This window comes from Zootermopsis nevadensis, unplaced genomic scaffold (genome assembly GCF_977971745.1).
Source record: "Zootermopsis nevadensis isolate Lab colony 2312 unplaced genomic scaffold, Znev_1.0 Znev_ptg000021l, whole genome shotgun sequence".
Classification (NCBI taxonomy): Eukaryota; Metazoa; Arthropoda; class Insecta; order Blattodea; family Termopsidae; genus Zootermopsis; species Zootermopsis nevadensis.
The window spans coordinates 1202454-1214311 of record NW_028259153.1 but is presented as its reverse complement, the minus strand read 5'-3'; the positions used below and the strand labels follow the sequence as shown (position 1 = coordinate 1214311).

The 11858-nt window shown below is 41.5% G+C and overlaps 1 protein-coding gene across 4 annotated transcripts in view; it reads left to right on the top strand.

The window, feature by feature from the left end:
- Window positions 1-10242, top strand: part of LOC110840135 (kelch-like protein 10) — a 47015-nt gene extending 36773 nt beyond the window's left edge. For 3 of the 4 annotated variants that reach the window (XM_087352940.1, XM_087352939.1, XM_087352941.1), the window contains 9 exons: window positions 1120-1307; window positions 1755-2006; window positions 3263-3542; window positions 5101-5337; window positions 6092-6261; window positions 6594-6763; window positions 7393-7551; window positions 8435-8639; window positions 9550-10242. In XM_087352940.1, coding sequence (XP_087209066.1) covers window positions 1123-1307; window positions 1755-2006; window positions 3263-3542; window positions 5101-5337; window positions 6092-6261; window positions 6594-6763; window positions 7393-7551; window positions 8435-8639; window positions 9550-9835 — 1944 coding nt within the window. In that variant the 5' untranslated portion in view covers window positions 1120-1122 and the 3' untranslated portion in view covers window positions 9836-10242. The remainder of the gene's footprint in view (window positions 1-1119; window positions 1308-1754; window positions 2007-3262; window positions 3543-5100; window positions 5338-6091; window positions 6262-6593; window positions 6764-7392; window positions 7552-8434; window positions 8640-9549) is intronic. The other variant, XM_087352942.1, reaches the window with a different exon arrangement.
- Window positions 10243-11858: the final 1616 nt, after the last annotated feature.

The window sequence follows — 11858 nt, the reverse complement described above, 5'->3', positions numbered from 1 at the left end:
TGAGCTCTCAAGCACTTTTAGTTCTACAGAGAGAGAATAACTCAAAATATTTATGCTTATGAAAAGGCGTAGCCTTCTTTTTCCAAAATTTATTTGTAAACTGTCTGGTTCTGCATGAAAGGTCACGCAATTTCTATTTCGTATTTTTGTCTTAATTCTTTTTAAATCGGTTCACCAGAGTAGAAGCATCAAAGACTTTACGGATTGCATTGATATTTTATACTTTGAAGATTTAACTTTATGCGAGTAATGACAAACACGCGGCATGACTTAATATTGCCTAAATCAGTCACATCTTCAGGGTGATTAAGTCGAGAAGAATGAGATTGGCGGGACATGTAGCGCGCATGGATTGGACAAGAGGTGGTTGGGAAGCCTGAGGGGGAGAGACCTCTGGGGAGACCTAGACGTTGATGGGAGGATAATGTCAGGCGGGATCTACGGGAGATAGGAGTTGAAGGAGACTTGGATTTTGTTGGCCCAGGACAAGGTCCGGTGGAGGGATTTTATTGATTCGGTGATGAAACTTCGGGTATCATAAGCCATCTAAGTCGTTAGTTATACGCCATATGTAAAGCTTTGTCACTTTGCATTGAATGTCAAGAGGCATTTCTGTAACACAGAAACAAACTGACTCCTTGGAGTCGAAGTCCTGCTTGAGAATATAACAGTAGCCCAGGTGGTCAAATGTCTCTCCTTTTATGAAACATTACGTTCCGTGCCTGTGTTTACAAGACCCCGCCTCTAAGCCATATCCACAAGCAGATGAAGCCAGTGCACACCTTTAACCGCACCTCTCGAAGATTCATTTTAATGTTATCCCAGCAACGCATAGGACTCTCAAGTGACCCTTTCCTTTCAGGTCTTTCGACAAAAATGCCACATTTCTTGTCTCTGCCATGTGTACTACATGTCCCGCCCACCTCATCCCCCTGATCTGAGAACCTAACATTTATTAATTAGTGAAGGGGCTGATAAAGCTCCAAAGTATGTAGTTTTCGCCACTCTCAGGCCCAGGTATTCTTGTCAGTACCGTGTTTCCTCTCAGTCACTCTCAGTTGATGTGCACACGTGTCAGTATGAAGAAAAATCTGTAACAGCGATGGACTGTCTCTTCAGGAGATGGAGTCAAACCAACATCGCAGCTGTACTCAAGAAGGCGGCAGGTGCACATGCACCAAAGCATCGGTCCGTCTGAATAAACTAAGAGAGAGGAACCTCTTGTGTGACGCGGTGCTGAGGTTGGAGGATGGCGTCGTCTTTCCAGTCCACAGAGTGATTCTGTCGATGCGCAGCGAATATTTCAGGTTTGTTTGTGTGGTTGATTGACACGTGAAATAAGGACATAATAGACGTTAAATGTGAAATGTTATTTCCCGTAAGTTTAAGACACCTGCATTGTTATATGTTCATTGTCATGAAATCTCACGGGGGGGGGGCGTAGAAACTGAGTGGAATTTCAGACGTACTTACTGTCTTCTTTCCTTGATGATAGAGGCTGTAAGCACCTCTGAAACGTCCGATAATGTCTATGAGACAACAAGATGTAACATGTAAGTTATATTCTCTTAAGCTTACGCACGATCTACATCTGGTCCCATTAGACCATATTCTGGGAGTTTTGAAGTGTTCAGAACACTGCTTTTGTTCTACGTAAGTTACAGAAAGTTAAACATAATTAGCATGACTTGTAACATTCCGCTCGTCGTCTCTCGAAATCAGTGTAAATTAACGACTGTTTCGTGACCTTTCAGGACCCTCTTCACGACAAAACTGCACACCAGTGAGGAGACTGAGATTCTCCTCCACGGAGTCAGCTCAGACATCATGACCCAGATACTGGATTATGTTTATATTCGCGAGGTGGACATCCGCTCCGACAACGCGCGTCAACTGATCGTAGCGACTGACTACTTGTGTATTCCGGAAGTTACTAAACTCTGCTGTGACTTCCTCAAGAACGCGATGGACGCTGACAACTGTATCGGCATCTTGCAGTTCCCAAGGTAATTGATGTTCATTTGTCATTGGCTTTACTCAAGAGAGCAGCCGAGTGCCGGGTCGGAGATTAAAGCCTCTCAATGAGGACTGGGCAAATTTTAATGCGTTGTAGGTCAGGGCTGTTGGCCGATTATTATTAATGTGCCTGTAATCTAAATGTTCTCATTTAACTACAGACGTCTTGATCGTCATTATGTCCAGCAGATAAGTAATTTTACCACGTAGAACGTGAATCACAGGGTCACAAAAAAATCTCTTCCTCTCGAATTCCTTCTTTCTTACTCTGTGACATTTCTTGTTTCTTAAATAATCCTCCCAATATCAATATCATCATTCAGTCTCACATCTTTCTGCATACAGCAAAACCTCTGCTAACCGACTCTCGATTATCCGATTCCCTCATTAACCGATCGATTTCCACCTGCGAGAGTGTGTAACTCGACGTCCACGCGGTACATTTCATTGAACTAACCTCACACCCAGATTTTCCTGATTATAATGAACACTTCAGGACATTTAGAAAATTGGTTATTATCGGGTAAAGACAACAAACAACCTGTTCGTTCCAGTAGAAATTGAACCACTACTCCATCTCGTTCAGAACAACATTAAAAGCAAATCAACTGGCATAGGCAGGATCACACCAGAACCTCCACCTCATGCGATGGACTGAATGACTGGTAAATTCACTCTTTTAGTACAGGGACTCCCTCGATCAGCGCTCACGGGTGACTCTTTTGCCGGAGAATTGTGCGTGCGAAACGCCCGCATCATCTGCCGCCGAGTAAAATCTGTATTGAGTTTCTACTGATTTGTTCATATCCAGGACCACGTTCCCCTTTTCCTCGCTCATACGACTCACCGGCTTATCCATTACACGTTTTTTCACTGGATTAACACACACAGTAAATACAATGTCGTTTCGCCAAGGTTAAGGCCAGAATTCAAAATTCTACCCTTTTCATCTCACTGCCTTCTTCACTTGCGTACACCGTGCCCTTGTTTCAACCGATAACCTTATCACGAGGACGAGCGGGCATTGCCTGGGAACCCTCATAGCCGAAAACTTACTATTTTGCCCAGGTTAAACGGAGCGTCTCTTCTCAGTCTCACTCATTCGTTATTCAAAATGCCAAGGTAAAAAGAGAAGGCGAAATACTGTGGTGTGCAGATGCTTCAGAATTAGGTTCTCGCTGAAGTGTTTCAGTTCGATAAGATTTTGAAGGAGCTCATGAGTCGGTTCTTACTCTCGCTGTCGCAGGTTTCACTTCTTCGCCGACCTCGAGACTCACGCTCGTCGCTTCGTTCTGCGCCACTTCGTGGAAGTGTCTCAGAAGAGCGAAGACCTGCTGGAACTGCCCGCAGAGGAGCTGCAAGCGATAATCGAGACCGAGGAACTGAACGTGAAGAACGAGGAAGTTGTGTGGGAGTGCATTCTCCGGTGGATCAACCACGACCCGGACAACAGGAAAGGCCACATCGCGGACCTTTTGAAGGGCGTCAGACTGGGACTCCTTGACGAGAAGTATTTCGTTGAGAAGGTCAGTATTCCCCTGAAATAGTGGATGTTTATGGAAAGTGAAGCCCAAATTTTCAATTCCATTTTCACAATTTCTAATTAATGCAAATCTTGAGCGTTTTGCTTCGACCTGTGTGAGCCTGTCCGTCTGTCCGCAGTTCCAGCTCGAGAACGTCTAACCGGATGTTCATTAAATTTAATAATGTTGGTTGTTAAGAGATTCTGTTGACAAATTCCAATTCTGGTTAAAATGTTACAATAACAACGTGAAAAACACAATTTTTTGAATGCCTTATTCCTCGCAAAATTTGCTGAGTAAGAAATCTCCAGATTACCTTGGTTACCATGGTTACAATAAATACCTGTACAATGACGCTGGTAACACGCACGCATGTGTGTGTGTGTGCAAAACAAATGCTTGATTTGTCCTTTCGTGCAGAGATGTGGTTGGAGTTAATGACCGTCTGTAAGCGTCGATTACTTTGACAGTCCGTCTGCGCTACAATCTTTGATTACAGTCTCAGCTTTTATTAAGATCCATTACATGTTTCAGTTCAACTACAGCATTCCACTCTCAACTACATTCAAACATCCATTCTGATTGAATAGGAAAATCCTCCAACAGATAATTCACGTTTTCCGGCGCAGCGTTCTACTTAACCAAGGACCCTACCGCCATAAGAAGCCTGTCTTAGCTGCTATAATAATTTCACGTATCTCCGACGATATATATAGATCACTTCAGCATGGTAAAGCTCAGCTGATTGACCACAAAGGGGCAACAGATGTCCGAAAAGTACAGCAAGATAGCTTCATTTTACCTCCAGGAGTAAATTACCCGAGGGGCTTCTAAATCTTAGACAGCTTGAACATTCTAATATCTTAACCGTCATCTCACGAAACAGCCATATTCCTTCTTCCATTTAACAATGCGCTTTAACCCGAGAGAAAATTTCTTTCTACTCTATATCAAATGCCCTGTGATTTCAGCCACTCACCTCTTACGAATACGTGCGAAACAATCCCACGGATCCATGAAAACGTTTTCTGCTTCAAATGTCTTTACAATTTATCATTCGTATCTACTAGTTTCGAACACTTAAAGAAAACCACCTGATAATGACCAAATAAGGTCGAAACATGCAATGGATCGTAATAGACATTGAGTCCAAAGTCACATATTCTTTGTGCACGGACCTTCAACCCAACCATCAACATGCAACTCGAAGCCACTAATTGTCATAATTATATTTCGATTAGCTAAAGTTATCGAAACAAAAGAATGTGGTGATGGCGGCGTGCATCTCGCACGGGATAGACGATAAAAGAGTTACGTTTTTGAATGTAACTCGAAATGCAACCCTTACTGAAGTATTTTACTTTCGGTTGAAACACATTTCTCTAAGATCGATTCTCTCCACAACCTGTGCATTTGTTAAGAGCGTCGTTACATAAACCAAAGACCATATTATCCTTTATATTCCACAGCGAAATTATGTGTGGATTTCTTGTCTCCTCTGCTATGACTGATGCCATTTCTTCCTAAGAGTTCATAAGGTCCACATTGAACTGTTCAACAGATTTCGAATCATCCGTACGTGACGGAGAACGAGGCGTGCAGTCCCGTGATCTTGGAGACGCACGCGTTCTTACGCGACTTGCAAATGATGTCGAAGGAAGACAAGGACTTTGTGACACCAAGGATTGCCCGCCCGCGAATCCCACAGGACATTCTTTTTGCTATTGGTGGGCGTTATGAAGGAGGGGTGACAGATGTGATCGAAGCGTACGACGCACGAGCAGACCGGTGGAGTGTGGTGAGTTGCATAAATCTCTACTTTTTCCGTGCCTTGTTAAATGACGCCTCCGAGAAAACTAACTTTTTGTTGCTAATTTATACAAAGTAATTGTTTATTTAAGCTTACTCATAAGCACCTCTGTGCCTTCCCCTTTTTAAGAGAAGCTTCAAAGACATGAATTAAAATGAATAAATAAATAAATTTGAACAGGTGCTGAGTCTCATGTAAAATACGAGTCCTAATAGGAATCAACGAAAAATATTAAGTTTGCCTTAAATATCATTTACGATAAGCGTCCAACATCAATTGATTTTAGACATGAAACGAAGTCTTCGTTGATCATCACTGGATTTCCTCGTAATAAATGATCAGTGTCGATGTCGGCTATTTGCGTGGTAACGCCGCGTGAATTAGAAGGCTGATACACTGTTTGGAGTGAGGGACGTACTGCCTCCAGCTTTGCGTCGATAAAACCCAAAACACCAACATCTGTCTGTACCATCATAGTAAAATGAAATGTCTGCTATTGATAAGAAATTCTGCATTTGGCTGTCGTACTAGGCGAGAGAATTGGCGATGTTGAAGATTACTATTCGGGGTCATCCTGTTTCCTCCGTCTCTCATAATTCCACCTTTGCTCCAAGTTAATTTCTCACTCCCTTTGTCGAGTGCGGTAGGCCCAGCTTCCCATCACGGTGTAGCAATTGGTAGTTCGCATTAGTAGACGAAATGACCCAAAGAAACATAAAACCATAACCTGGTGTCCCTGCAGGTGGAGGCGGTCAACTCGATCGGACTGCGAGTCCTCTATGGTACGGCAGTACTCGGTTTCAACATTTACGTCATCGGTGGTCACGACGGCGGGGAAAAATTACGCTCATGTCATTGCTTCAACGCTGTTACGAAGACATGGCGCGAGGTGGCGCCTATGAATGAACGTAGGTAAGATGTAGATCGGTAACTAAGGAACTCCTTGGGGCAGAGTCCTTCTTCAAAAGCTGATAGTCGCCCTGTTAGTCTAGATATAAATAAGGGCAGGGACTGTAAAATTGTACCACTCACATACAGGAGGACATTTGCGACAATGTTGGTCGTAGGTCAAACCCGAATTGAAGCCATTCACAGACTTCGTTCGTAGTTTTTCCAGGTTTTAAGAATTTGAGTCGCCTTTTAATTTATTTGAATTATGATTTAAGAATGACGAATGCGAGAGGAAATGCATCTCCATCAGCAACAAATGAGCATAGCAGAGCGCGTACTTCTCTTCATTTCAGATGCGATTTAATGGTGGCAGTCCTGCGAGGTGCAGTGTACGCCATGAGCGGTTGGGATGCTGTTATGATTAACAAAACAGCTGAAAGATACGACTGCAAGACGAACGAGTGGTCGTGGATCACTCCTATGAACGTAGATAGAAACGATGCAAGTTCGGCTGTGCTGAATGGTACGTAAATGCTGTGAAACAGAAATTTGTGAATTAGTGCAGAATGCGAGGCGTCTGTCTGTCCGCGTGTAACAACGGAAGAACGGTTGAAGGAATCGCAGGATTTGAGGATCTCATGGTGCTAGTATGAAGATGGCTGTCGTTCGGCTGCTGCCGACGTTTCGGAGGAACCTTATTCCTTCGTCATGAAGGCAAACAACCTTCAAACTATGAAACTGGCTCTCATATAATACAGATGTAATATGTTTTTGAGACAGTTAATAATCTCATGTAAATAGCGCATTGTATTATAAATGTAGAGCAAATTTTGGCAGCTCGTACCGTACATCTCTGTTACCAAATTTAATCAAATTCTATTCACAGACGTTGTGACGTAATATAATTTCCATTATGCATTAATTTCAGCATTTGATGCTGTTTATATTAAATTTTATCAATTATACGCGTTCTCTGTGGCACGCTAATTGTCTGCATTGCAAACAAAGAAACAGATGAACAGAGGCGGCCGTGTCCGTGCAGTTTCTGTGGCTCGAAGGGGGACTTAATAGATTTACATATTTAAGTAGGGATTGTCCCATGTTTGTGCTCTGCATGGATCACTTTAATTATAGCTAAATTTGTTTGTACAGACAAAATATACGTCGCTGGTGGATTATCTAGTGACTCTACCCTAAACTCGGTGGAAGTTTATGACCCGGACACCAACCGATGGACGTTCGTTGCACCGATGCTATCTGGACGTTTACATTTTTCTTGCGTCGAGTTCCATGGCTGTCTGTACGCCATAGGTGAGAACTCTGGACATTCTGAGTGATGCCATTCTGTCCTTTTTACAGAACTTGCTATTGTGAAAGGTTTTCCTGTCATCTCAGAGTTAGTTTACCAGTAACTTTAACACAGATTCGTGGTTTCGATTACATTCTCTACAAAGAAAACTAACTAACTAACAAACAAAAGACAATCTCTTGTGGTATCTCAACTAACGTAAGCCCCATTTGTCACAAAGTCCCCGTTTCAGAGGTAAATATTTTGACCTTGTAGCACGGAAATTTCAGTTGGCTGCGCTGTTATCCCCCAAAAAGCCGATGGTTTAAAGCAGTCCCTTCGTAGGCTTTGCCTTTCGTCAATTGTTTGTGTAACACCGTTTTCAAAAGTGCAGATAGTGTTGATTCATTAACGGTATTTTCGAATGCAGTTTCATGAAACAGAAAACAGATGTCAGGCGCAATTTCCTGATGCTACGAGTACGGATAATATATTGTAGCTCTCTGATCCTTAATTTCGTTCCTGTTACCAATATTAACAATGCAAAAGTGAATGAATTTTCTTCGTTGCATTTACGTAGAATTTTAAGAGCTTAAAGTTCCTTTGAGTAAGACGGTCGGAGTGTGGAGCACTGAAGATACGAGAAATACAAACATCTAGAAATTTATAATTTGTAAATTTGAAGGCAAGATACCAAAGAAGGATAATATTAAAATGTTTTTAAGGAACTAGAGTATGTTCAAAGTGTTCAACTACCGACTTTTGTGAATAAGGTTATGAATCTTGTGGCTGTATAAAGGCCACATTTCGTGGCCAGAGTAATAAATATTAAGAAGGGCCCTGCTGAATTGGGTTAGAAATAGTTTCGTTTGGCTATCACTTATTACGGAATGTGTGTGTGTGCAGGAGGATGGAACTTTACATCATTGAAGCTCACTATGGAATTGTATGACCCTGCAAACGACACGTGGACCGAGATCCCTGGCATGAAGTTCGATTTAGTTAACTTTAACGCAGAAGTGATCGACGATATGATTTTCGTCATCGGTAGCCGATGCAATTGGAAATCCAACTTCATTGTCAAATGTTACAAATACAAGGGAGATAAATGGTTTGTTTCTTTCTTTGTTTGTTCTGTTCTGTATAATCACAAACTATTACTTTCGAAACGCACTAGGAAGTGAATCATTTCCAGTCAAGATAACCGCGATCTTGCGGTAGGACAAATATTTTCTTTGACAATATATTGCTAAAAGAGGGAGATATTACCATGAGCACATGTTTCAAACAAGACATTCTTATCTCTCCAAAGAAATTGTGTGATTAAAATATTATTCTGACCGCAAATGTACCAAACGGAGTTAGCGCAGAACACAAGTCAATTGTCAGCTTTTAAAAATAGTCATAAACCTCTCCCTCCACTTTGATTTAATAAAACGTATTTCGTTATAATAGCAATTTGGCCGGGGTTCTATGCGCATGAGTGAAAGGAAGATCACGTGGGAGCTTGTCTGAAATATTGTGTGGGAATCGTGCACTGAAGTCCCATTGGGGGAATTTTTGTTAAGTTTGTCTGAAAACAAAATACAAGCAAAGTCATTTCGGTGGAAGCGTTTGCCTTTAGCTTCAAGCAGTTTTCCATTCTACCCAAAGACAGAGCCAGCCCATCAGGCAAAGACACTTTTAGGTCAACACATTTTACGACTCACAAAGATTACTCTCTTATACTTTTTCTACACCGAAATCTCTGATATTTTAGAACCCCAAAGGAAAATTATATATATTTTTAAGAAAATTGTTAATTTTGCACTGACGTTGAAATTACATTGCTATTAAATTTATATTAAATAAATTATTTATGGTAGAAGAGACTTTACTTCAAGAGTTACACCATCTCATGCAGAGATGCATATTTAATGTAACTGTGTCCGCGAAATGTGATAGAAATTGTCTTGAGTGTAGATAATTCTGATGGATGATGAAAGAGGGTTTGATTTCACTTTTAATATTTCAAATTGCAGGTACCGGGCTGCAGACATGAATTTTCGTAGATACAATACGTCGACTTGTGTCATCAAGAACCTACCAAATGCAAGCGATTACGCCTACAAACACAGACCCAAATTGATGGAGGAGAAACGTGAAAAAATGTTGGATTGGCAATGTAACAGTCCTTCCACACACACTCGTCCTTCTGTTGATGTGGCCACGGGTTCGAACCCAGTAGCTAGGCCGGCGCTGGTGCGATTAAAACGTTTGTTACTTCGGTGCGCGGAGAGGGTTAAAGGTTTTCTCAGGATACCTTGACATTAGGTCAGTCGGTGGGCGAGGATCTCCGACTCTCAGGGAATACACGGAGAATTTTGTGAAGGAAACCTATTGGAAAATAGAGATGACGATGCGCGCAAAACATACTACATGGAGCAGTCTCTTTGAGACGCTGGCAGCACGCTCAGCTAGTTAAAAAATGTGCCCTGTGTAAATTTCCGTAATATGCTAGTCGTTTTATGGTGAGGAGTTGTTGGTATCCCACCTGATTTCCAGTGACCCTCCATTTCTGGATGCCTTCTCCTCCTGCAACCAGAGGAAGTGCCGTGCAGTGGTAACAGATGACTTATTAAATTGGTATTGGTAATGTAAATTACATTCAGCTAACTCAGGGTCATGTACGCTGACGGACTTTACACATAATGAAGACATATGGGCCAGTTTAATCATTATGTCTTAATAAGACATACAGTACGCGATTGTAATCTTGAGACTTGCAAGGAATGCAGGAAGTCTGAAGCCTTAAAGGCACCTCCTCACTCCCGCAAGTCTCAAGATTACAGCCGCGGACTATACTTTATCTTATAAGCAGCGTATTAGGTAAGTTTTAGTGTGACTTTAGTTATTTTAATTGTAGGCTTGCTCTTACATTGCGCCAGTACAGATGCGTAAGGTAGGCCGAACACCGGCATGCGTCAAGACATGACGCAAAGAAAGGAGCACAGTTGAAATGAGATTATGAAAACCGCCTCACACCGGTCTGAGTCATGATGCTGACGTCAGCTTCATGCTGCAGACACGTGCAGCGAGACTCTGGCATGTTCCTTTTCTGTGCGTCAAGACTGAGACATCAGTACTCAAGTAACAGCACCAGTGTACGTTATCGACATGAGTGAAGAGTAAATACATATTAAGATAGTGCAGATGGTTGAGAAATTCCCAGTAATAAACGATTATTCGACCCCGGGGTCACTCAAACAAGGAGGAGGTTGATAAAGCTTGGCATTCTGTTTCAAAAGAGGTAAACATAGATGGTAAATGCACTGATTAATTTTATTTTAATGAGCTAATGACTGAATTAACTATTATAAACATTGAGCTTAAGCTCGTTTCGTACAAGTCTGCCCTCACTCACACATAAAAACGAAAAGATTTGTGTTAAAGTGTTCTTGTTCTGCCAACGAAGAGCTACGTTTGGTTTCAAAAAAGTAAGAACACACATGGATTCTGGGGACATTCGATAATAAGACTGGAATTTCACCGGAGCTAAAACGTACGCACACGACTCATTAAAAGTCATGAATCCACTTCCTTTACGTACTTTCAGCCACATTTACATTAAAGTATCTTCCTCACTGGAACGACGTCATGTCACCAACTAGAGAAGATGTGCTGCTTCGGTGTGCGGACTCGAGTCTGAATCACGAATGAAGCAAGACTGCGTCTTTTGTCTCATGTCTTTGGTTGCTTTAGAAACCTTGAAACATCTACTTTTTTCTTAGTGTTGGTATATAAGGAAGAAGGAAATTCATGTTTTCACTCAGGCACTGCTTTGGATCTACTTTTTAGTTCCGGCAACTGCCACTTTGTTTCTCTGCTTGAAGCAAACAGCGAGATACAAAGAACAGATGCAACATGTAATTTTGTGAATCTGAAAGAATTTGAAATCGGTAAGCAGTTAAATTCTGAGAAATAGTCTGATGTGTTCGTGTAAACTTTGCTGTGTGATCGTGTGTTCTTTATATTATTAATGGAGCAAGGTTTTAGATTCTTTATTTGTAACTGAGCTCTTAGTGAGAAGGAATTATGCTTCTTATACTCAAGTAGGGAATTGATTGTACTCCTAGCGATGGTCTTGTTGTTTGTGGCAGAACAAATATTGACAAATTTTGAAAACTGGGACACACATAAAGTAGTTAAAGGTGGATCATCATCATCATATACGTAGTTGATTGGTAGTCTTTTGCTACTGCGATCTGTTGAAGCGTATCACCATATCCTGATTAAAAGCTTTGAAATGACATAACATAAATTAAATATCTCCAAAATTATGAAAATTGTA